The sequence below is a fragment of the Pseudophryne corroboree genome, chromosome 8 (genome assembly GCF_028390025.1).
Source record: "Pseudophryne corroboree isolate aPseCor3 chromosome 8, aPseCor3.hap2, whole genome shotgun sequence".
NCBI classification, from domain to species: Eukaryota; Metazoa; Chordata; class Amphibia; order Anura; family Myobatrachidae; genus Pseudophryne; species Pseudophryne corroboree.
Genome location: NC_086451.1, coordinates 58,612,377 through 58,639,589, shown reverse-complemented (window position 1 = coordinate 58,639,589; position 27,213 = coordinate 58,612,377). Strand labels below are relative to the sequence as shown.

At 47.0% G+C, this 27,213-nt stretch overlaps 1 protein-coding gene across 2 annotated transcripts in view; it reads left to right on the top strand.

Moving 5' to 3' along the window:
* The first annotated feature begins 3,634 nt into the window (after positions 1-3,634).
* Positions 3,635-27,213, top strand: part of SPTAN1 (spectrin alpha, non-erythrocytic 1) — a 103,927-nt gene continuing 80,348 nt past the window's right edge. Inside the window, exons 1-2 of one of the 2 annotated variants that reach the window (XM_063936455.1) lie at positions 3,661-3,711; positions 6,592-6,645. In XM_063936455.1, the coding sequence (XP_063792525.1) occupies positions 6,616-6,645 (30 nt within the window). In that variant the 5' untranslated portion in view covers positions 3,661-3,711; positions 6,592-6,615. Of the gene's footprint in view, positions 3,712-6,591; positions 6,646-27,213 lie in introns of both variants that reach the window. The other variant, XM_063936459.1, reaches the window with a different exon arrangement.

Below are 27,213 nucleotides of genomic sequence, written 5' to 3'. Positions count from 1 at the left end.
GCCACCTTTAGCACGTCTAGGGGTTAAAGTGAGCCGGAATGAGGCGGAACTGCATTCCGTCAGTTCCACTTGGAGACAGAACGCAGTTTTGCCTCCTCCGGCTCACCTAACCCGATGTGTGCCCGGCGCCGCAGGGAGATGCCGGGCACCCGCTGAGATTGTGTTACCAGTGGGCACCCGGCTCTCTCTCCACAGTTTCTGAGTAGCTCTGGACTTACTTAGCCCTTGCGATCACTTCAGTCTTTTTGGTCCCGGAATTGACATCAGACACCAGCCCTGCAAACGCTTGGACGCGCCTGCGTTTTTCCAAACACTCCCTGAAAACGGTCAGTTGCCACCCACAAACGCCCTCTTCCTGTCAATCATCTTGCGATCGGCTGTGCGAATGGATTATTTGTTAAAGCCATCGCCCAGCAATGATCCGCTTTGTACCCGTACGACGCACCTGCGCATTGCTGTGCATACGCAGTAGTAACCTGTTCGCTGCGCTGCAAAAAACGGCAGCGAGCGATCAACTCGGAATGACCCCCACTAATGTGTGTCATAACATGAATAAGAGACACTACTATATGTGTAATGTGAATAAGATTGTGCTACTGTGTGGCATAATTTTAATTGGGGATACTATTGTGTGACCACTCCTCTTTTTTTGAGACCACGCCCATTTTTTGGGGCGCGCGCGCAATACCTTTCTTGCATGGGCGCCGGGGGGAGGGGGGTAGAGTTCCACCACCTCTCTAGGACCACTGAGCACGTTCTTTATACTGCAACCTTTAGTACATCTTTTATACTGCAACCTTTAGTACATCCTTTATACTGCAACCTTTAGCACATCCTTTATACTGCAACCTTTAGTACATCCTTTATACTGCAACCTTTAGCACGTCCTTTATACTGCAACCTTTAGTACATTCTTTATACTGCAACCTTTAGCACATCCTTTATACTGCAACCTTTAGCACATCCTTTATACTGCAACCTTTAGTACATCCTTTACACTGCAACCTTTAGTACATCCTTTATACTGCAACCTTTAGTACATCCTTTATACTGCAACCTTTAGTACATCCTTTATACTGCAACCTTTAGTACATCCTTTATACTGCAACCTTTAGTACATCCTTTATACTGCAACCTTTAGTACATCCTTTATACTGCAACCTTTAGTACATCCTTTATACTGCAACCTTTAGTACATCCTTTACACTGCAACCTTTAGTACATCCTTTATACTGCAACCTTTAGTACATCCTTTACACTGCAACCTTTAGTACATCCTTTATACTGCAACCTTTAGTACATCCTTTACACTGCAACCTTTAGTACATCCTTTATACTGCAACCTTTAGTACATCCTTTACACTGCAACCTTTAGTACATCCTTTATACTGCAACCTTTAGCACATCCTTTATACTGCAACCTTTAGTACATCCTTTACACTGCAACCTTTAGTACATCCTTTATACTGCAACCTTTAGTACATCCTTTACACTGCAACCTTTAATACATCCTTTATACTCATAGGTGTGCGCAGGGGGGGTGCCTGGTGCGCACAGGCACCCCCTAATGTCTGGCACCCCGATCTCACATGCCTGATGCAGCGATTGCTGAGCAGGCTGATTACTGTCCCCTCTGCGCTGCACCCTGCAGGACTGCATTACTGACCGGACGCCTGGGTTAATCAAGCGTGCCACTGCCACCGGCTTTCAAATTCCCAGCACACCACCATGTACAAAAACAGTGTGATGTGATTACGTCATGCTGCTCGCACGCCCACCCGTCACACGCCCACCTCTCTCCTTCTATGATATGCCAACGCCAGCCACTGATGAGGAGCAGCATGCAGCCAGCGTTCCTCTTAGGAAGACAAATTCAATACTGGCAGGCGGTTGGCAGCAGCATTGACACGTCACTTGTTTTTCCAGCAGCAGCAGTAACTAGTCTGTGACTGTCAGTGTCAGTGAGTGACTGACTTGTAAGTAAGCTGCTGCAGCTTGCAGGGGAAAGAGAGGGGGAGCCAGATCAGGCTGAGGAGGAGCAGTGTAATTGCATGAGTGCCATCAGGGGTGTTTGTTTGGTGCACACCACAACATCTGACAATGTATCTGCTTTATTAGGATTGGTACAAAGGTGGATATTTTATATGCGTTGACCATCAATAGATGGTGCTAATCACGCCCATAAGGCGGTGCTAGACACACCCCTCCTACGGTGCACCCCCTAATAAAATGTGCTGCGCACGCCAGTGTTTATACTGCAACCTTTAGTACATCCTTTATACTGCAACCTTTAGCACATCCTTTATACTGCAACCTTTAGCACATCCTTTACACTGCAACCTTTAGTACATCCTTTATACTGCAACCTTTAGTACATCCTTTATACTGCAACCTTTAGCACGTCCTTTATACTGCAACCTTTAGCACATCCTTTACACTGCAACCTTTAGTACATCCTTTATACTGCAACCTTTAGCACATCCTTTATACTGCAACCTTTAGCACATCCTTTATACTGCAACCTTTAGCACATCCTTTACACTGCAACCTTTAGTACATCCTTTATACTGCAACCTTTAGTACATCCTTTATACTGCAACCTTTAGCACATCCTTTATACTGCAACCTTTAGCACATCCTTTATACTGCAACCTTTAGCACATCCTTTATACTGCAACCTTTAGCACGTCCTTTATACTGCAACCTTTAGTACATCCTTTATACTGCAACCTTTAATACATCCTTTATACTGCAACCTTTAGTACATCCTTTATACTGCAACCTTTAGCACATCCTGTATACTGCAACCTTTAGTACATCCTTTACACTGCAACCTTTAGTACATCCTTTATACTGCAACCTTTAGTACATCCTTTATACTGCAACCTTTAGCACATCCTTTATACTGCAACCTTTAGCACGTCCTTTATACTGCAACCTTTAGCACGTCCTTTATACTGCAACCTTTAGCACATCCTTTATACTGCAACCTTTAGTACATCCTTTACACTGCAACCTTTAGTACATCCTTTATACTGCAACCTTTAGCACATCCTTTATACTGCAACCTTTAGCACGTCCTTTATACTGCAACCTTTAGCACGTCCTTTATACTGCAACCTTTAGCACGTCCTTTATACTGCAACCTTTAATACATCCTTTATACTGCAACCTTTAGTACATCCTTTATACTGCAACCTTTAGTACATCCTTTATACTGCAACCTTTAGTACGTCCTTTATACTGCAACCTTTAGCACGTCCTTTATACTGCAACCTTTAGCATATCCTAATCGCAACCTTTATCGGTTTGCAAAGCAAATATTTGTTTTCTGATAGCATTCAATACAAATGAGTTTTAATGTCTTTTCACGTTCAATCATTCCTAAATCAGCCTGCTATTATTCCCCTTGCAGCAGAAAATCGGCTCAAGGCGCCATGAACTCGCTGGAAACACGCCTATTCATCATCACGATCATCCCTCGGAAACACACAGAGCTTCAGCATACAAGCCTGGACCTCAGTGCAGGGAGCCGCAGTCTACGCTCGGGAGAGTTCGGCTCTTCGTGCTTTTCCGGAGAGGCTGCAGAAGGTGACGTCAGCGCAGCCCGGCCCCGTATATATAAAGTGCGAACCCCTCCGGACGCGTTCAGACGAAGATCCGGAGAGCTGGAGTGTGCGAGCTGGATTGATAAACAACCCCCAAGAGCCGGTGAGGCCGCACCCCTTCCCCCCAATCCCCGTCCTGCTCCAAGTGTCCATAGTACGCCCCGGGCAGCAAATCCACCCTCTCCCTGCTGTGCACCCTTACTGCAATCCTGTATTACGCCCTGGTGCAATATTCTACTACTGCCCCATAGTAACAACAGCCGTGCGGCCCTCCTCTGCTTTGTTTACAATGAATGTTGCATGCTCTGTGTGTATATATTATCCGTACCACCGGGGAGTATGGGGAGGTGTCTGTTTAGTGTATTGCAGAGGCTGCTCAGCATTAAAGCCATTGTATGACCGTGTTCCTGTGCATTGTTCTTGCAGCATACCATGAATATAGCTGGTGTTGCTGGATCTAAAACAAAATTGTGTGTGTATATATGTATGTATGTATATGTGTGTGTGTGTGTGTGTGTGTGTGTATATATATATATATATATTTATATATATAAAATGTGTGTGTGTTTGCATTACATTCTATGGTCTATACTATGTGCATAACAATTGCAATATTTTATATTGATATTGAAAGTGTGTGTGTGTGTTGTAGCATCAGTCCAAGGCTAAGGAATTGCAGACAATAGGTGTAAGGCTACACAACAGATAAGGTGCTTGGGTTTTTAATGTAAATTGTATTGTTGAACCCCCATTTGATTAGATTGAATGGCTTTCTACAGTGTACAATCCTATTTTTATCCAATATCTCTTACCAGCAGCCCATACATTTTTAATCCTGTTACCAAGGCGCCTAGCAGCGGCAGAGAATTTAACCCATCCCTTACTAGCATTTTCTAACATGTTGATGTGGGGCAGTAGTTGCAATGTGTGTTTTTTTGCACCGGGTGCTGTACTGTAATTGTCCTATTATGCAGGCTGTGGGTGTTGCAGGGCGTTAGCTGCAGGAATGTCATTCTGGAAGTATGAACTCTGCGAGTTTCTATGTCAAGGACATTCTCTGCTTTCACCCACCCAGTGCCCTCTGCCCCTGGGAATATTGGACTGGAAACGCTTGTATAGATTGTGTTGCTAGTGTGTCAGACTATCCAATTAATAACGGTCAATGTTCGCTTGTGGTGTACTGTGTTTAAAATAAATAAATATATATATATATATATATATATATATATAATATATATATATATATATATATATATATATATACGACCAGCAGTGTTTTAAATAACATTTTCTAAAATAGATGGCTAAAAATCTGGAGAGTAGTGGTAGAATTAGTGACCTGGATGTGCAAATGGAGGTGGACCCAATTTTTGAGTAGAAAAGTATAACCGTAGTTTTATTCTAAAAGCACAAATCAACAATTAAAAAAAAAAAAAAAAAACGTAGGGGAGTGCATATAAAAGCAATATGGGAAGGTAAAAAGGAGAGGGGATTATACAGTGTATAAAAAGACTAAAATATAAAACGAAATCTAAAAATGACAGACTTTGAGCTTATTTTAGTGTGGAGAGTCAATGAGGTAATCCATCACGTTTCCTCTGACTACATGAAGGGGTCCCCTTGATGAAGTCAGACAGATGAAACGCGTTGGGTGTACCTCATTGACTCTCCACACTAGGTCACTAATTCCACCACTCTCCAGATTTTTAGCCATCTATTTTAGAAAATATTATTGAAAACACTGCTGGTTGCTTCTACCCCTATTCCCATATCTATATTTTTTTCTAAATAGCATCTTACCCATGCTAAATACATAGGTGTTAGCGGACTCCCTATACTGCTAAGGGAGTGTTTTCATTAGTCAATAGTGACAATTATATAGTGTTTTTTTTTTTTAACATATACATGTGGTGCCATACTCCTATTGTGTGTGTGTGTGTGTGTGTGTGTGTGTGTGTATATGTATATGTGTGTGTGTATATATATATATATATATATATATATATATATATATATATATATATATATATATATATATATATATATATATATATATAATATTTGCACTGAGATCAGAATGATGTTTTAGACACTTCACCCATCCTATAAAACTAGTTATCGTGCTGACGATTACTATACCTCCCCTTTAGCAGTAGGGGGACATAGGTGGTGGGAATGTCTTATTATGTGGGGCCTCCAAGTGTCGGTAGTCAGTGAAGATATCTGTTTCTATGTTGAGCTGATAAATTCTTGCCATGCGTACACATAACTAGCATTTTATGGATTCCAGCCATGCACTGATACTGTAGTGAAGCCAGCTGCACTTGTATAATCTCCGTTACACCTCCCCGTCTGTGTTTTTAGTCCATCTTCTGTCCTGTTCTGTACAACATTAAAGTTTTTCAGTGCATTCACTAACAAAAATGAGCCCTGTTCTTGAAACCGCACTTGTGAACATTTGTGTTCATGCAGATCTGAAGCCTGTAAATAAACGGCCGTTCCTTTATGTAGGCCTCTATAGAGGGACACTGGTAAAACCCACAATTGCTCCAACTGTCCCACTTAGATCCCTAGCAGCGGTTTTGCTACTTGACTGTTCAATGGCTGCTGATAGAATGATGAATGCGTTTAACCTCATCTGCGTTACGGTAATCCCCTGTACATTCTTTAATCATAGTATGCCGCAGACGTAAAAAGTTTAAATACCCAGAGGAGACTTCAGAAAGACTAAAAATGCGTGAAAATGACTTTATCTAATTACAAGGTGCCCTTCATTAACTGTAACATCCGTTCATTCCCGGGGGTAAAAGTAAGGATGCCAGATTTGTGGAGTGCTAATTAATTTGGATCCGACGCATGACACCAGAACCGGACTACTTTGGGAAATGTAATGTGGTACAAGCGGGAGTTCACTAAGAATTCTAGCAGTGATATTAATGACTGTTTTATCTGCCTGATAAAATTACCTGTCCTGTTTTTTAAGGGTTAGACTTGTCTGTGCTCCGCCATGTTGTCCCTGCGTAAGATCAGAGTCCAGGTATTGTGTGGTGTGGTTGCAGTGGTGTGATCCTGCTGTTTATTTGTAGTTAGAAGAACTGTTCTGTTCTTTGCCTATTTTGGGCCTAATTCAGTAAGGATATAAAATTCTGCTAATTAGCAGAATTTGCTATCCTTTGGATCGCATGCTGGGGGCCGCCTATCGCTGGGCAAGGATGCTGATTGGAGCCTCCCCTACTTCAACAAGCAGAAATTGCGAACACTTCGCAATCTCTGCTTCTTAGCAGAAACTGTGGAAACCTCCTGCCCGCCGCAGGAGACTCGCCACCATCTTCCTGATCGTGGCGGCTGCGTGTGAAGTCAAGCAGTCGCCGTGATCATGCCCCCGTTCACACCGCCCCCCCCCCCCCCTGTTCATCTGCCGCTGCCCCCGCAACGCTCCGTCTCCTCCCTGGAAACGGCGCGTTGCCCGCTTATTGCGATCCAACCTGAATTACGGCCCTTTATGCTGTGACTTCTGGCTGTGGGGATGAGATCCATACTCTGCATGTTCTATATGTGTCTCTCTTCTGCATGGCCTGTTTGTTGTTCTGCTATTAGTAATGAAATAATGTGTTCCTCTGGGCAGAGACTGTACTGCGGCACTGTTTTTTTGTATTACGCCTATGTGTAAATGAGCGTTTCACAGGTTCTAAAAGAGAGAATTCAAAAATGAAAACCAGATAGTTGGGTCTATTCATGAAGCAGTGAGAAGTGAGCCAGTGGAGAAGTTGCCCACGGCAACCATTCAGCACTGAAGTAACATTTATAATTTGCATACTATACAATTGCACAGAGCAGCTGATTGGTTACCATGGGCAACTTCTCCACAAGCTCACTTCACCACTCTTTTCACTGCTTCATGAATTTACCCCAAGTGTTATTATGTAATAAAATTGTTTTATCCCTCCAGTCTGTCCCTTATTCATACTTTGAGGGGGACATACAAAAGTCAAATGTTACAATGTAATAGAATACAAATAGAGTTGTCTACACTGGATACACACTATAAGATTATTTGTCCAATCTAGCTGGTTGGAATGAAAACCTGGTAATGTATGGTAGCAAGTGTCCATTAACCATTTCCTCGCACAATCTGGAAAACAGACAAACCAGTTGTTTGGGTAAATTGGTTAAATCAAACAGATTTAACCAATTTGTCTGAATGCCCATTTTTGTCTGTTTTCCAGTGTTTGGGAGCAAATGGTCAATTGTCATTTGCTCTCATCCATTACCGGGTTTTCATTCCAAACAGATTGATTGGACAGAATCTTGTTTTGTGAATAATGAATGAGTGATCTGAAGACATCAGGGCTGTATGTAAAAGTTGTTCTGGCGAGGTGCCGCAGAGCTCATGTGGAGATTCATTACGGGAAGATTCTGCAGTCCTCTGGGCGGGATTTGGATCACTCTGCAGGCTCAGAGAGCGGGCTTGTCTGCCGCAGGGGTGAATCCAGCATATTGCTGCCTAATGCTGCAATACATGTGAGGCCTGTGCAGTCTGTCATATTTAGAAAACTTTAATTCATTCTACTGCAGAAAAAAATGGCAATGATGAGTGTGGTTGTGATGTAAACAAAAGTTGTTGTTTTTTATGTATAGAAAAAAAAATTTCTAATAGCTCTCACTACTTGGATCTTTGAATATTCCCAGTTTGAGGTTTCTAGGAAAGGGTTAATTCTGATCCAGTTAGTAAGGGCACAATCTAGGCTGCTGGCCGGTCTTATGACTTTCTCACATTTCCAGTGTTCTAGATCTATGCAGACAATGGGAAGCCCAGATTCTGGTATGAATATACCATTTATTTGCCAAGTCACTTGAGTCTAGGGACTGCTGCAGCACAAGCATCCTGGACACAGCAGAGCCAGCTGTTCTGGGAGCTACACTCCTAGCCATGACAATGCAGCCTACCAATTCCCTGAGAGATTAACTGGTTGGTTATGACCTGATGTGCTGAGTATTGGTTCAGCTCACAGCATGGCTGCCTTGGGCGTGCATATGGGGCTCCGATCAACCAGCCGTTTCTGCTGTTGCATATTATAAACAAGTCCTCTATGTATGATTCGTCTCTGCCTGCATTCATGCTTGAAGTGAACCGATTTACTTGTCTCCTCACTTACCGACATCCTCCCCAGCCCACCCTGCCCAACTGGTTTCTCCTGACTGGGTGACATTAATTCTCACTAGTACTTGCATTATTCCCAAGACGGAATTAAAAATGGTAAATGGCTATAATGGCACAATAAAGCATTATGACCAATCACAGGCTGCAATAAAGCATTTGCAGAGTGTCCTATACCTCCCTCCATGTTGTCACTAAATCAGTGTTAAACCAGCCCTTAAAATGGCTGCCTCCACAATTTGTAAACAACTGCTACAATTCCCTGCACTGTTCCTCCTGATCAGAAACATGGGCACTCTGCAGCAATTTTTTTTTACTCACACCCCGTAATAATTTCTAATGTGTGCAGTTGCAAAATTGTCTGTTCATCGCGTATTATTGAATTGTCCCCATTTAGGTTTTTTTCTTTTTAAGTAAACCATGAAGCTCGTTGTTGCAGTACGTATGGTAACAAGCCCTGCACACAATGCACTGCGTTATGTCGTCAACATTTTACTGGAGTTTACGGTTAATATTAGGGATAAAATGCATCAAGGGTAGGTTGCTGGATTGTACTACGTGAAGCACATCCATGTGAATGGACATGGGTGGCCTTTAAATAGTCCCATCCGAATGTGTTTTATCCAAGCATGTTGTGGGAGGGATCACTTGGGTGGTGTAAATGTCTGATATGTTATAGATCTGTTTAATGAGTGCAGCTGTGTGGTTGGCTGTTACAGACACTCTCTGCGCAGAGAGTAGATTTACATACCACAACATGACATGCCTGCTTTGGGGCCCTGTACCTCCCATGGGGGTCTGTTTTCTAAGCCTTGGACGGAGATAAAGTACCAGCCAATCAGCTCCTAAGTGCCATGGTACAGGCTGTGTTTGAAAAATGACAGTTAGGAGCTGATTGGCTGGTACTTTATCTCCGTCCTCTTTATCTCCATCCAAGGCTTAGTAAATAGACCCATTTGGCCTCCTGCTGCAGCAGGGTGTATAATGTATGGGATCCGGTCTGAAGATCGACAGTGTCTATGTCGACAATGTTTAGGTCGACCACTATAGGTCGACAGTCACTAGGTCGACATGGATGGAAGGTCGTCAGGGTTTCTAGGTCGACATGTGCTAGGTCGACAGGTCTAAAGGTCGACATGAGTTTTTCAAAATTTTTTTTATTTTTTCATACTTAACGATCCATGTGGACTACGATTGGAACGGTGAAGTGTGCCGAGCGAAGCGAAGGCACCATGCCCGAAGCATGGCGAGCGAAGCGAGCCTTGCGAGGGGACGTGGTGCACTAATTTGGGATCCCGGTCACTCTACGAAGAAAACGACACCAAAAAAAAAAAAAATTCCTCATGTCGACCTAGCACATGTCGACCTAGAAACCCTGTCGACCTTCCATCCATGTCGACCTAGTGACTGACGACCTATAGTGGTCGACCTAAACATTGTCGACCTAGATACTGTCGATAAAACGAACCACACCCATAATGTATACAGCAGCTTTAGGTTTTAATTTTGTCCGCCTAGTGGAAATATACCTTAGCAGTAAGTCTAAACGGTTTCACTGTAAGTGGCAGCAAATCAGAAGTGTCGTGCTCCCGCTGCAGCGTTCCATTTAGATTTAAGTGATCGCTGCAGACAAGGAATAGCACCAACTTATCCAGCAATGCTGCATTGTGGATGCACGACTGTGGGCCTGATGCAGAGATTAGCAGAAATGCAATATTTATGTAAATCTCTAATCGGTGTTCACACAGCGGATCCAGTGCTGCGTCTTCAGGCGACTTTTACTTAAGACTACATAACTGGTAATATATAAATAGGACGTCTCCTGCTTAATAGTGCATAGTCGCTGCCTACAAAGACGCAGCAGCTGTGCCATTAGTGTCCGACTCTGAATTAGCCCTGATGAGCACATTTGCAGTTTTGTTTTATAGCATTATTGTGAAAGTAAAATAAAACCCGTAAACTAATGAAGTTAATGAGCGCATTCATTATTTTTTTTACATGCAAGTTGCTACCTTGTTCAAGTCAGACACCCACCAGTATGTGGGTGCTTTTTAAATTGAATTTCTGTTGATTTTGTAAGCCTGTAGCTGCACGGAGGCACCCAAATGGAACAAGCTTAGAAAAAAAAATTAAAGTCGCACACCATTAATATTAAACTGCAGATCCTTTTTTTTTTTTTTTAATTTGAACTCCTTTAACTCTTAAAATAGACTCATTTATCATTGAGTGATACATTTCACCGTGAGTGATAAATTGCACCAGCCAATCACCTCCTAACTGTCATTTTTCAAACACAGCCAATGACATGGCAGTTAGGCGCTGATTGTGCAATTTCTCAATCACAGTGAAATTTCTCACTCATTGATAAATGAGCCCATAATTTGAGCAGACTTGTGCATTTAAAAACAGGTTTGTCAAAACGACATGTTTGTCGAGCACTTAATGCAGGAAGAGGACACTACACCTCCCGAATATAACCTGAAAGGAGTGGACCATACTATAACATAGGACATTACACCTCCCAACATGACATCATGATGATGATGATTATTAATATTAGCAGTTTCTTATATAGCGCAGGATATTCCGTTGTGCTTTACAATTAGAACAATAGTAATAGAACAAAACTGGGTAAAAACAGACAGACATAGAGGTTGGAAGGCCCTGCCTGCCATTATACAATTATATTACACTCTCTAAAGGTGTATATGGCACTACACTTCCCAACATGGCCTGAACAGCATACAGTTCTGTAGTTTATTTATTGAAGGCTTTAATAATTAACAAAAGCATTTGAGTACATTTAATAGCGTTCATTTTACATGGGCATAGAACCTGGCCTTTACCAGAAGAAATTTGGGGAAATCAACAAATTGTCGATTTATAAAGGGCTCGCAGAGGAGCTTTCATACGGTTTGCTCCTTAGGGCCAGAATTAATCTTGCAGATAGACACATTTGGAGTTGCTACTATCAGTTGGCTGCAGAAGGGAGGGGCTGGCACCCTCATACCAGTTCCCAGTACTACAGTAGGTGCTAGGAGCTGGAAGGAATGTCCTCTTATCTGAGGCTGGAAGGGGCTGATAGCCCTTGTTTAGACATAAATACCTCTAACATACACTGCACAAAGTCCTAACTACAAGGTCTGTGTGGCAGTATTCATGCTTCTTAATCACGAGTCATCTAATGATATATAGATATTTCTCTAACGTCCTAAGTGGATGCTGGGACTCCGTAAGGACCATGGGGAATAGCGGCTCCGCAGGAGACAGGGCACAAAATAAAAGCTTGAGATATCAGGTGGTGTGCACTGGCTCCTCCCCCTATGACCCTCCTCCAAGCCAGTTAGATTTTTGTGCCCGGCCGAGAAGGGTGCAAACTAGGTAGCTCTCCAGAGCTGCTTAGAATAAAAGTTTAGTTAGGTTTTTTTATTTTCAGTGAGTCCTGCTGGCAACAGGCTCACTGCATCGTGGGACTAAGGGGAGAAGAAGCGAACTCACCTGAGTGCAGAGTGGATTGGGCTTCTTAGGCTACTGGACGTTAGCTCCAGAGGGACGATCACAGGTTCAGCCTGGATGGGTCACCGGAGCCGCGCCGCCGTCCCCCTTACAGAGCCAGAAGAGACGAAGGTCCGGTGAAAGCGGCGGCAGAAGACATCCTGTCTTCAAGACTAAGGTAGCGCACAGCACCGCAGCTGTGCGCCATTGCTCTCAGCACACTTCACACTCCGGTCACTGAGGGTGCAGGGCGCTGGGGGGGAGCGCCCTGAGACGCAATATAACACACATATACCTTAGCTGGCAAAAGGAATACATCACATATAGCTCCAGGGCTATATGGATGTATTTTTTCCCCTGCCATTTTACACAAAAAAGCGGGAGTTAAGGACGTCGTGAAGGGGCGGGGCCTATCTCCTCAGCACACTGGCGCCATTATTCCCTCACAGCTCCGCTGGAAGGACGGCTCCCTGATTCTCCCCTGCAGTACTGCATCTGATTCAGGGTAAAAAAGAGAAGGGGGGGCATTTTGGCAGCAAATAACTAGATTAACAGCAGCTATAAGGGATTAACACTTATATAAGGTTATCCCTGTATATATATAGCGCTGGGTGTGTGCTGGCAGACTCTCCCTCTGTCTCCCCAAAGGGCTAAGTGGGGTCCTGTCCTCTATCAGAGCATTCCCGGTGTGTGTGCTGTGTGTCGGTACGCGTGTGTCGACATGTATGAGGAGGAAAATGAGGTGGAGGCGGAGCAGTTGCCTGTGTTAGTGATGTCACCCCCTAGGGAGTCGACACCTGACTGGATGATTGTGTTTAAGCAATTAAGTGATAATGTCAGCAATTTACAAAAAACTGTGGACGACATGAGAAAGCCGGCAAATCAATTAGTGCCTGTTCAGGCGTCTCAGACACCCTCAGGGGCCCTAAAACGGCCGCTACCTCAGTGGGTCGACACGGATCCAGATCCAGATACTGAATCTAGTGTCGACGGTGACGAGACAAACGTAATGTCCAGTAGGGCCACACGTTACATGATCACGGCAATGAAAGAGGCATTGAACCTTTCTGACACTACAAATACCTCAAAGGCGGGTATTATGTGGGTGTGAAAAAACTGCCAATAGTTTTTCCTGAGTCTGAGGAAATAAATGAGGTGTGTGATAAAGCGTGGGTTTCCCCCGATAAAAAACAGCTAATTTCTAATAAGTTATTAGCACTATACCCTTTCCCGCCAGAGGTTAGGGCACGGTGGGAAACACCCCCTAGGGTAGATAAGGCGCTCACACGTTTATCTAAACAAGTAGCGTTACCGTCCCCTGATACGGCCACCCTCAAAGAACCAGCTGATAGGAGGCTGGAAAATATCCTGAAAAGTATATACACACATACTGGTGTTATACTGCGACCAGCAATCGCATCAGCCTGGATGTGCAGTGCTGGAGTCGCATGGGCGGATTCCCTGACTGAGAATATTGATACCCTGGATAGGGACAATATTCTGTTAACTATAGAACATTTAAAGGATGCATTGCTATATATGCGTGATGCGCAGAGGGATATTTGTACCCTGGCATCAAGAGTAAGCGCAATGTCCATCTCTGCCAGAAGAGCATTATGGACCAGACAGTGGTCAGGGGACGCAGATTCCAAACGGCACATGGAAGTATTGCCGTATAAGGGGGAGGAGTTATTTGGGGCTGGTCTAACAGACCTGGTGACCACGGCAACGGCTGGAAAATCCACCTTTTTACCCCAGGTTACTTCACATCAACAGAAAAAGACAGTCTTTTCAAACTCAGTCCTTTCGTTCCCATAAGTACAAGCGAGCAAAAGGTCACTCTTTTCTGCCCAAGGGCAGAGGAAGAGGAAAAAGGCAGCACCATGCAGCCGCTTCCCAGGAGCAGAAGCCCTCCCCTGCTTCTGCCAAGTCTTCAGCATGACGCTGGGGCTTTACAAGCAGACTCAGACACGGTGGGGGCCCGTCTCAAGTATTTCAACGCGCAGTGGGCTCACTCGCAAGTGGATCCCTGGATTCTACAGGTAGTATCACAGGGGTACAAACTGGAATTCGAGGCGTTTCCTCCTCATCGGTTCCTGAAGTCTGCTTTACCAAAGTCTCCCTCCGACAGGGAGGCAGTTCTGGAAGCCATTCACAAGCTGTACTCCCAGCAGGTGATAATCAAGGTACCCCTCTTACAACAGGGGAAGGGGTATTATTCCACACTATTTGTGGTACCGAAGCCGGACGGCTCGGTGAGACCAATATTAAATCTAAAATCTTTGAACACTTACATAAAAAGGTTCAAATTCAAGATGGAGTCACTCAGAGCGGTGATAGCGAACCTGGAAGAGGGGGACTATATGGTGTCGCTGGACATCAAGGATGCTTATCTCCACGTCCCAATATATCCTTCTCACCAAGGGTACCTCAGGTTTGTAGTACAAAACTGTCATTATCAGTTTCAGACGCTGCCGTTTGGATTGTCCACGGCGCCTCGGGTCTTTACCAAGGTAATGGCCGAAATGATGATTCTTCTACGAAGAAAAGGCATCTTAATTATCCCTTACTTGGACGATCTCCTGATAAGGGCAAGAACCAAGGAACAGTTAGAAGTCGGAGTGGCACTATCTCAGGTAGTGCTAAGTCAGCACGGATGGATTCTAAATATTCCAAAATCGCAGCTGATTCCAACGACACGTCTACTGTTCTTAGGAATGATTCTGGACACAGTCCAGAAGAAGGTGTTTCTCCCGGAGGAGAAGGCCAGGGAGTTATCCGAGCTAGTCAGGAACCTCATAAAACCAGGACAGGTCTCAGTGCATCAGTGCACAAGGGTCCTGGGAAAAATGGTGGCTTCTTACGAAGCGATTCCATTCGGAAGATTCCATGCAAGAACTTTTCAGTGGGATCTACTGGGAAAATGGTCCGGATCGCATCTTCAGATGCATCAACGGATAACCCTGTCGCCAAGGACAAGGGTGTCTCTCCTGTGGTGGCTTCAGAGGGCTCATCTACTAGAGGGCCGCAGATTTGGCATTCAGGATTGGATCCTGGTAACCACGGATGCCAGCCTGAGAGGCTGGGGAGCAGTCACACAGGGAAGGAATTTCCAGGGCTTGTGGTCAAGCATGGAAACATCTCTTCATATAAACATTCTAGAACTAAGGGCCATTTACAATGCCTTAATTCAAGCAAAACCTCTGCTTCAGGGTCAGGCGGTGTTGATCCAGTCGGACAACATCACGTCAGTCGCCCACGTAAACAGACAGGGTGGCACGAGAAGCAGGAGGGCAATGGCAGAAACTGCAAGGATTCTTCGCTGGGCGGAAAATCATGTGATAGCACTGTCAGCAGTGTTCATTCCGGGAGTGGACAGCTGGGAAGCAGACTTCCTCAGCAGACACGACCTTCACCCGGGAGAGTGGGGACTTCACCCAGAAGTCTTCCACCAAATTGTAAACCGTTGGGAAAGACCAAAGGTGGACATGATGGCGTCATGTCTAAACAAAAAACTGGACAGATATTGCGCCAGGTCAAGGGACCCTCAGGCAATAGCAGTGGACGCTCTGGTAACGCCGTGGGTGTACCAGTCAGTGTATGTATTCCCTCCTCTGCCCCTCATACCGAAAGTATTGAGAATCATAAGAAGGAGAGGAGTAAGAACTATACTCGTGGTTCCGGATTGGCCAAGAAGGTCTTGGTACCCGGAACTTCAAGAGATGCTCACGGACGAACCGTGGCCTCTACCTCTAAGACAGGACCTGCTACTGCAGGGGCCTTGTCTGTTCCAAGACTTACCGCGGCTGCGTTTGACGGCATGGCGGTTGAACGCCGGATCCTGAAGGACAAGGGCATTCCAGAAGAAGTCATCCCTACTCTGGTAAAAGCCAGAAAGGAAGTAACCGCAAAACATTATCACCGCATTTGGCGTAAATATGTTGCGTGGTGTGAGGCCAAGAAGGCCCCTACACAGGAATTTCAACTGGGTCGTTTCTTGCATTTCCTGCAAACAGGACTGTCTATGGGCCTAAAATTAGGGTCCATTAAGGTTCAAATTTCGGCCCTGTCGATATTCTTCCAGAAAGAACTGGCTTCAGTACCTGAAGTTCAGACATTTGTGAAAGGGGTGCTGCACATACAGCCTCCTTTTGTGCCTCCAGTGGCACCTTGGGATCTCAATGTTGTGTTGAGATTTCTAAAATCACACTGGTTTGAACCATTGTCTACGGTAGATTTAAAATATCTCACGTGGAAGGTGTCGATGCTGTTGGCCTTGGCTTCAGCTAGGCGTGTGTCAGAATTGGCGGCTTTATCATGTAAAAGCCCTTACCTAAATTTTCATTCTGACAGGGCGGAATTGAGGACTCGTCCTCAATTTCTACCTAAGGTGGTTTCTGCATTTCACATGAACCAACCTATTGTGGTACCTGCGGCTACTAGGGACTTAGAGGACTCTAAGTTGCTGGACGTTGTCAGGGCCTTGAAAATATATGTTTCCAGGACGGCTGGAGTCAGGAAAACTGACTCGCTGTTTATCCTGTATGCACCCAACAAGCTGGGTGCTCCTGCTTCAAAGCAGACGATTGCTCGTTGGATTTGTAGTACAATTCAGCTTGCACATTCCGTGGCAGGATTGCCACAGCCAAAATCAGTAAAAGCCCATTCCACAAGGAAAGTGGGCTCATCTTGGGCGGCTGCCCGAGGGGTCTCGGCTTTACAACTTTGCCGAGCAGCTACTTGGTCAGGGGCAAACACGTTTGCTAAATTCTACAAATTTGATACCCTGGCTGACGAGGACCTTGAGTTCTCTCATTCGGTGCTGCAGAGTCATCCGCACTCTCCCGCCCGTTTGGGAGCTTTGGTATAATCCCCATGGTCCTTACGGAGTCCCAGCATCCACTTAGGACGTTAGAGAAAATAAGATTTTACTTACCGATAAATCTATTTCTCGTAGTCCGTAGTGGATGCTGGGCGCCCATCCCTAGTGCGGATTGTCTGCAATACTTGTATATAGTTATTGTTACAAAAAAATCGGGTTATTATTGTTGAGCCATCCTTTCAGAGGCTCCTTTAAATTTATCATACTGTTAACTGGGTTCAGATCACGAGTTGTACGGTGTGATTGGTGTGGCTGGTATGAGTCTTACCCGGGATTCAATATCCTTCCTTATTATGTACGCTCGTCCGGGCACAGTATCCTAACTGGCTTGGAGGAGGGTCATAGGGGGAGGAGCCAGTGCACACCACCTGATATCTCAAGCTTTTATTTTGTGCCCTGTCTCCTGCGGAGCCGCTATTCCCCATGGTCCTTACGGAGTCCCAGCATCCACTACGGACTACGAGAAATAGATTTATCGGTAAGTAAAATCTTATTATATCTATCTATCTCTTTTAATATGCACACCCACATACTTAAGCAGTTGTGTTCCTGCACAGCATAGAATATGCATATGTCAGATCCTATTCCGTTTAGTTCCGATGCATGTGCTTTTATATTGTGTCCTGCAAATCTCAATCCGTTTTGACCAAGGGAAAGGAAATAGCCGATTCGGTTGCAAATCACCAATGTCTTCTGGTCTTTGCATGAGTGGGAGCTGCGATGCACATGTGCCGCAGTACTGTTGCGATGCCGGTCGCAGTGTGATTGACAGACTGCAGGCATTTGAGGGAGGCAATGAAGAATGTTGTTTAAAAGGGTAGGCATGTCATTGTAGTTTGGCTGGAGTGCCGAAGCCAGTAACTGTGTCTTCGGATGCAAACATAGGGTTGCTGGCCTGTTTGTTGGTCTGCGCAACGTTTTTCCGATGCTGCAGCCCTGGACTTGTGCGGCAGATCTGAGAAGGGGACAGAGGGTATTTCATTACATAGGACCGAAGACACAGCCCTGACCCCACTTGCGTTTACCTCAGAATCTGGCCCTTAATGGGAATACATATGATATCCCGGCAGACGAGATGCCGGCTGTCAGTATACAGACAGCGGAATCCCGGCAGCGAGTACCCTTGCGGGCACTCTGCGCTCGCTACAGGTTATATTCCTGCTCGGTTGGTGGCGTGTACCCACCAAATGAGTGGGAATATGAGGAGATGGCCGGGATTCTGGGCATCTGGCTGTCTGGATTCCGGCATCGGTCTCCTGAACGCCGTGATCCCAACAGCCGGTATTAGAACTGCATCCCCTTTAATGCTTTGTTCTGGAAACTAGTGGCTCTGGTACATTTTTAAACCACTCCCAGTCTCCTTTGGATCGTAAGGACCCCACATACCCATAGGGGGGTATTCAATTGTAGTCAGAACTGCCGTCTTGTCGGAAAGACGGCAGTTTCCTACTTTTTTAGGCTGGAAACTGTTCCAACCTATTCAATCCCCCTGACGTTTTTTTCTCTCAGTCGGCAATTCCGACTTGTCGGAAAACATGTGACTTGGCGGAATAGCTGCGGATCAACGTGTTTTGCCGGAAGCGCAGCCAAATCCGACAGGTTTTAGCCCCATTTCCGACAATGTCAGTCTGACTTTAAAAGAAGTCTGATTGGCATTGTCATTGAATACTGAGATGTTGAATCCTTTCCGTTGGAAAGGATCCGACATCAATTGAATATACCCTTAATGCCTGGTCCTTCTGAACAGATTTTGAATTTATATTGTGAATTAGAACATGTAGAGAGGCCGTCAGCCTAAATAATAGGCTCTCCAGGTTGAAAGACACATGCAACAATGCTCATCTATACATCACAACATTCCTGACTGGTGTTACGTTCCTGATGCTCAGAACTGGAGAGATGTAGTGATGCAAGTTCAGAGCACCAGAACGTGACGCTGAACTAAGGAGAGGTACGGGAATAGCCCCTAGCACCCTACCTCCGTTGTCTTACCCGTGTGGTCGACTCACGCCTGAACGACTATGGTTTCTTGGGCCCACGGCAGCCGCGTTTGAAGGGCGGATTAGGTCTGCCCAACTCCGATGCCCCCAGGTCTTAGAGAGAGACAAAGCGTGAAACGAGACAGGGTAATAACAAGGAGACCTCTAACTAAAACAAACAGAAGCTAGGGGCTACTAACAACCCTAAAACTAAAGGTATGTGCGGCACGCCGCCAAGGAAAAAGGACAACAAAAGATACCACTGTCCGTTCCCCCACACGGCACCGCCGAGTTCCGGGGAGGACAGTGAAAAGCGGAAACCTCCGCAAAAACCTCCAACACAAAAGTAATACAAAGTTAAAGCGGCCTAGGCCGCAACTCGCGAAACCGGGAGAGAACCCCAAATAACGAGAACCCTCGGATGACTGCAACAGGTTCATTTTGGACAGGAAGGATTCCCAGGACCGGCTTCAGAACTCCAGGACTCTGGAGCACAGGGAGCAGGATCGACCAGATACAGCTAAATCAGGAACAGACGTTACCAGGCAGGAACAGCATGCAGGAAGCTATCACCGGCGTCTGTGTGAGGCACTGAGGAGGCATAACAGGGAACTCTCCAATGGCAGTGCAGAGCCTGATTGATGAATGTCGTGCAGCTGCCTTGCAGCACGAGCAGGGGAGAACAGGTGTGAGTACTCTCATGGCAACGGGGAACGCGGTCCGCCTGTGGCGTCCTAGCGTTGCCATGGACCCGGCGGCCCTGGGCGCACGGCGTCCTAGCGTTGCCAGGGACCCGCCGGCTATCGCGCGCACGGCGTCCCGGCGTTGCTAGGCGCCATGCGGGAGCATACAGAGCGAGAGGCGCGGCGGCCGTGACCGCTGCTCGGTCAGAGCGCGGACAAAAACCGCCACGCCTAACAACTGGGAGTGAAAATGGGACATTATGGGGGCGATTTCAGTTGTGGCACGCACTCCCTGCTGGCTGCCTAAACGAATGGGAGCCTACTCGTATAGATTCCCTGCAGGGGGTGCGCCCAACACCTGGCCGACCAGCGTTCTCTACCTGCCTTCCAAGAAGCTGCAGAGGCACCAGTCTGGGGGCCTAGCCCACCCTTGCTCAAAGGCCCCTAGAATCAACATAGCAAATTGGGGGATTATACCCGTCTCAAACTTCCACAGTCTTACCTGCAGCCCAAATTGGTTTGAGCAGTGCCTGAGATTCCTGGCTAAAAATTCCTTTATTAGAATGTCTCACAGCCTCTAGAAGATAACTAGATAATTTACCCAAAAGTGCAACATCGGCGGGGTGCAGTGATGGTGATCCGGGTGCGTACATGCTTTTAGCTGTGACGTTTGTAGTCCGTTACTCGCTATTCCTTATGAGTTCCTAGAACATGTTGTAGGTCACAATAAGGTCATGTGGGATTATGATTGTATTATTGTGTTCAGGTGTAAAGCCGTGTACACGCTCTTACAATCTTACTTGAGATGCGATTTGTTATTATAATATCACTGAAGATTAAAAGTCACTATGAACATGCACACGCAATATTACAATTTACCTTCTGTTCTGCAGTCCTCGTGTCCCAAACCCATCTGAGGAAAAGATTGTGACTGCAGGAGCAGAAGTATTGGAGAAGTTAGTGCGGATAGACTTTCAGGTTTGCCCTGGCATTGTACCGTCATGTTGCAGAAACATTAGGATGAACATAAAACCAAATCGGCAGACATGACTGGTTTTGTAGCAATAAAACATGATCTAGTGTGCGTACACACTCTTACAATATCTCACCAAGAGTCTGCATCGTATGATCTGTGAGGTGATTGTACACTAGGTGTGTTCCTTGCTTACTCTGCTCACCATTTCCTGACAGGGCCATCTCAACAGCATTGTAGGCCCCGTGCAAAACAATGCACTGGGGCCCCTACCTACCCATTCACAGGAATCCATTATTAAAGAAATAATGACTCATCTCTCCTGAGATCCTGCACTGTTTCTCAACATGCTTCCATACAATTAATGACTGTCAGCACCAGGGGGCACAACTGTACCCGGCCCAGCCGCTCTGACACGGAGTGGTGGGCCCGGGCTGCATGCTACCCACTGTGATCTGCTGGCCACTACTGAGAGTATTGAAAATGTCCCTTCCTAAATGGCCACCGCTTCAGAGGAGACCGTTATTTCTCTGACGTCCTAGTGGATGCTGGGAACTCCGTAAGGACCATGGGGAATAGACGGGCTCCGCAGGAGACTGGGCACTCTAAAAGAAAGATTAGGTACTATCTGGTGTGCACTGGCTCCTCCCTCTATGCCCCTCCTCCAGACCTCAGTTAGAATCTGTGCCCGGCCAGAGCTGGGTGCTCCTAGTGGGCTCTCCTGAGCTTGCTAGAAAAGAAAGTATTTGTTAGGTTTTTTATTTTCAGTGAGATCTGCTGGCAACAGACTCACTGCTACGTGGGACTAAGGGGAGAGAAGCAAACCTACCTGCTTACAGCTAGCTTGTGCTTCTTAGGCTACTGGACACCATTAGCTCCAGAGGGTTCGAACACAGGGCCTGACCTCGATCGTCCGTTCCCGGAGCCGCGCCGCCGTCCCCCTTGCAGAGCCAGAAGACAGAAGAAGCGACGAAAACGGCGGCTGAAGACTCCTGTCTTCATTAAGGTAGCGCACAGCACTGCAGCTGTGCGCCATTGCTCCCACAGCACACCACACACTCCGGTCACTGTAGGGTGCAGGGCGCTGGGGGGGGGCGCCCTGGGCAGCAATTATAATACCTTTAGGCACAAATGATACACATAATACAGTCTGTCACTGTATATGTGTGCAAACCCCCGCCATTAAGTCTCACAAAACGCGGGACAGAAGCCCGCTGCTGAGGGGGCGGGCCCTTCTTCCTCAGCACACCAGCGCCATTTTCCCTTCACAGTTCCGCTGGAAGCAGCTCCCCAGGCTCTCCCCTGCAGTATCTGGATACAAGAAGGGTAAAAAAGAGAGGGGGGGCACTTAAATTTAGGCGCAAATAAGATAAGTAAGCAGCTATTGGGAAAAATCACTTATTATAGTGTACATCCCTAGTGTTCACTCTAGGAGTGAAAAGGGGCAGGGCGCCGGACTCCGGGGGCACATGTGCGCCGCGCACGCGTCCGAAATGGGGGCGCGGCCACGCAAATTAGGGGGCGTGGCCACGTCTCCGACATTTTAGGGGGCGGTGCGGCCCACAGACGCTACTATAGAGAGCGTCTGTGGCCGGCGACGTCACTGTTGGGGGCGTGCCCAGCACCTCCGTCGGTGCTGGGCTTCCCCCAGCCCTCTCCCAATGCGTGAATGGATGCCGCGCGCATGCGCACGGCATCTATACACGCCGGGAGGGCAGGGAGCGGGCGGCTGTTCTAGCAGGGCGCCGCAAAAGGTGCAGGGCGGGTTTTGCCTGTTAAAAAACGGGCAGGGCGCGGCGCCCTGCTAAAACAGCCTAGAGTGAACACTACATCCCTGTGTTATATAGCGCTGTGGTGTGTGCTGGCATACTCTCTCCCTGTCTCCCCAAAGGACTTTGTGGGGTCCTGTCCTCAGTCTGAGCATTCCCTGTGTGTGTGCGGTGTGTCGGTACGGCTGTGTCGACATGTTTGATGAGGGGGGTTACGTGGAGGCGGAGCAGAGGCAGATAAGTGTGGTGTCGCCCCCGACGGGGCCGACACCTGATTGGATGGATATGTGGAAGGTCTTAACCGACAGTGTCAACTCCTTACATAAAAGGTTCGATGACGCAGCAGCCTTTGGACAGCCGGGGTCTCAGCCCGCGCCTGCCCAGGCGACTCAGAAGCTGTCAGGGGCTCATAAACGCCCGCTAGCTCTGATGGTAGACACAGATGTCGACACGGAGTCTGACTCCAGTGTAGATGAGGATGAGACAAATGTACAGTCTACAAAAGCCATCCAATGCATGATTACTGCAATGAAAGATGTATTGCACATTTCTGATATTAAACCGGTTACCACCAAGAGGGGTATTATGTTTGGGGAGAAAAAGCGGCCAGTGACTTTTCCCCCATCTGATGAATTAAATGAGTTGTGTGAAGAAGCGTGGAGTTCCCCTGATGAGAAACTAGTAATTTCTAAGAGGTTACTGATGGCGTACCCTTTCCCGCCAACGGATAGGTTACGTTGGGAAACATCCCCTAGGGTGGACAAGGCGCTAACACGCTTATCTAAAAGGGTGGCACTGCCGTCTCAGGATACGGCCGCCCTAAAGGATCCTGCGGATAGAAAGCAGGAAGCTATCCTGAAGTCTGTGTATACACACTCTGGTACTCTACTGAGACCTGCTATTGCTTCAGCCTGGATGTGTAGTGCTGCAGCAGCATGGACTGATACCCTGTCAGACAACATTGATTCCCTCGACAGGGATACTATTTTGCTAACCATCGAACATATAAAAGACGTAGTCTTATATATGCGGGATGCACAGAGGGACATTTGCCTGCTGGCATCTAGAATTAATGCAATGTCCATTTCTGCCAGGAGAGTATTATGGACTCGGCAGTGGACAGGTGATGCTGATTCTAAAAAACACATGGAGGTTTTGCCTTATAAGGGTGAGGAATTGTTTGGGGATGGTCTCTCGGACCACGTATCCACAGCAACTGCTGGGAAGTCGACTTTTTTACCTCAGGTTCCCTCACAGCCTAAGAAAGCACCGTATTATCAAATGCAGTCCTTTCGGCCTCAGAAAGGCAAGCGGGTCAGAGGAGCATCCTTTCTGGCCAGAGGCAAGGGTAGAGGAAAAACTGCACCAGGCAGCCAGTTCCCATGAACAAAAATCCTCCCCTGCTTCCACTAAGTCCACCGCATGACGTTGGGGCTCCACAGGCGGAGCCAGGTGCAGTGGGTTCGCTCACAAGTGGATCTCTGGGCTGTACAAATTGTATTTCAGGGATACAAGCTGGAGTTCGAGGCGACTCCCCCTTGCCGTTACCTCAAATAAGCCTTGCCAGCTGCTCCCAGGGAAAGGGAGGTAGTACTGGCGGCAATTCACAAGCTGTACCTCCAGCAGTTGATAATCAAGGTCCCCCTCCTTCAACAGGGCAGGGGTTACAATTCCACAATGTTTGTGGTACCGAAACCGGACGGTTCGGTGAGACCCATCCTGAAGTTAAAATCCTTGAACACTTATATAAAGAAGTTCAAGTTCAAAATGGAAACGCTCAGAGCGGTCATTGCGAGCCTGGAAGAGGGGAATTTTATGGTGTCGCTGGACATAAAAGATGCTTACTTGCATGTCCCAATTTACCCACCTCACCAGGAATACCTCAGGTTTGTGGTACAAGACTGTCATTACCAATTACAGACGTTGCCGTTTGGTCTCTCCACTGCACCGAGAATATTTACCAAGGTAATGGCCGAAATGATGATACTCCTTTGGAAGAAGGGAGTTCTAATTATCCCGTACTTGGACGATCTCCTCATAAAGGCGAGGTCCAGAGAGCAGTTGTTGCTCAGCGTAGCACTCTCTCAGGAAGTGTTGCAACAGCACGGCTGGATTCTGAATATCCCAAAGTCGCAGCTGATTCCTGCGACGCGTCTGCTTTTCCTGGGCATGATTCTGGACACAGAACAGAAGTAGGTGTTTCTCCCGGTGGAGAAGGCCCAGGAATTGTCATCTCTGGTCAGGGACCTCCTGAAACCAAAACAGGTGTCGGTGCATCACTGCACGCGAGTCCTGGGAAAGATGGTGGCTTCTTACGAAGCAATTCCCTTCGGCAGGTTCCATGCAAGGATCTTTCAGTGGGATCTGTTGGACAAATGGTCCGGATCGCATCTTCGGATGCATCGGTTGATCACCCTGTCCCCAAGGGCCAGGGTGTCTCTGCTGTGGTGGCTGCAGAGTGCTCATCTTCTCGAGGGCCGCAGGTTCGGCATACAGGACTGGGTCCTGGTGACCACGGATGCAAGCCTCCGAGGATGGGGGGGCAGTCACTCAGGGAAGAAACTTCCAAGGACAGTGGTCAAGTCTGGAGACTTCACTACACATAAATATACTGGAACTAAGGGCCATTTACAACGCCCTGAGTCAAGCAGAGCCCCTGCTTCAAAACCAACCTGTACTGATTCAGTCAGACAACATCACGGCGGTCGCCCATGTAAACCGCCAGGGCGGCACGAGAAGCAGGATGGCAATGGCAGAAGCCACAAGGATTCTTCGATGGGCGGAGAATCACGTGCTAGCACTGTCAGCAGTGTTCATCCCGGGAGTGGACAACTGGGAAGCAGACTTCCTCAGCAGGCACGACCTCCACCCGGGAGAGTGGGGACTTCATCAAGAAGTCTTCACACAGATTGTAAATCGCTGGGAACTGCCACGGGTGGACATGATGGCGTCCCGCCTCAACAAAAAGCTAAAAAAATATTGCGCCAGGTCAAGGGACCCTCAGGCGATAGCTGTGGACGCACTAGTGACACCGTGGGTGTACCAGTCGGTTTGTGTTCCCTCCTCTTCCTCTCATACCCAAGGTACTGCGGATAGTAAGAAATAGAGGAGTAAGAACTATACTCATCGTTCCGGATTGGCCAAGAAGAACTTGGTACCCAGAACTACAAGAAATGATCTCAGAGGACCCATGGCCTCTGCCTCTCAGACAGGACCTGTTACAGCAGGGGCCCTGTCTGTTCCAAGACTTACCGCGGCTGCGTTTGACGGCATGGCGGTTGAACGCCGGATCCTAGTGGAAAAGGGCATTCCTGATTAAGTTATTCCTACGCTGATAAAGGCTAGGAAAGACGTGACAGCAAAACATTATCACCGAATATGGCGAAAATATGTTGCTTGGTGTGAGGCCATGAAGGCCCCTACAGAGGAATTCCAGCTGGGTCGATTCCTGCATTTCCTACAGTCAGGAGTGTCTATGGGCCTAAAATTAGGGCCGAAATCTGGACCTTTATGGATCCTATCTATTTTCTTTCAAAAAGAACTGGCTTCACTGCCTGAAGTTCAGACGTTTGTTAAGGGAGTGCTGCATATTCAGCCCCCTTTTGTGCCTCCAGTGGCACCTTGGGATCTTAACGTTGTGTTGGATTTCCTAAAATCACACTGGTTTGAGCCACTTAAGACCGTGGAGCTAAAGTATCTCACGTGGAAGGTGGTCATGTTGTTGGCCTTATCTTCGGCTAGGCGTGTGTCAGAATTGGCGGCTTTGTCATGTAAAAGCCCATATCTGATCTTCCATATGGACAGGGCAGAATTGAGGACTCGTACCCAATTACTCCCAAAGGTGGTATCAGCGTTTCATTTGAACCAACCTATTGTGGTGCCTGCGGCTACTCGGGACTTGGAGGATTCCAAGTTGCTGGACGTAGTCCGGGCCTTGAAAATTTATGTTTCCAGGACGGCTGGAGTCAGGAAAACTGACTCGCTATTTATCCTGCATGCACCCAACAAGCTGGGTGCTCCTGCTTCAAAGCAAACTATTGCTCGCTGGATCTGTAGCACGATTCAGCAGGCTCATTCTGCGGCTGGATTGCCGCATCCAAAATCGGTGAAGGCCCATTCCACAAGGAAGGTGGGCTCTTCTTGGGCGGCTGCCCGAGGGGTCTCGGCATTACAGCTTTGCCGAGCTGCTACTTGGTCTGGTTCAAACACATTTGCAAAATTCTACAAGTTTGATACCCTGGTTGAGGAGGACCTTGAGTTTGCTCATTCGGTGCTGCAGAGTCATCCGCACTCTCCCGCCTGTTTGGGAGCTTTGGTATAATCCCCATGGTCCTTACGGAGTTCCCAGCATCCACTAGGACGTCAGAGAAAATAAGAATTTACTCACCGGTAATTCTATTTCTCGTAGTCCGTAGTGGATGCTGGGCGCCCGTCCCAAGTGCGGACTCTCTGCAATACATGTATATAGTTATTGCTTCACTAAAGGGTTATTGTTATGAGCCATCCGTACATGGAGGCTCAGTTGTTGTTCATACTGTTAACTGGGTATGGTTATCACAAGTTGTACAGTGTGATTGGTGTGGCTGGTATGAGTCTTACCCTGGATCCCAAATCCTTTCCTTGTAGTGTCAGCTCTTCCGGGCACAGTTTCCCTAACTGAGGTCTG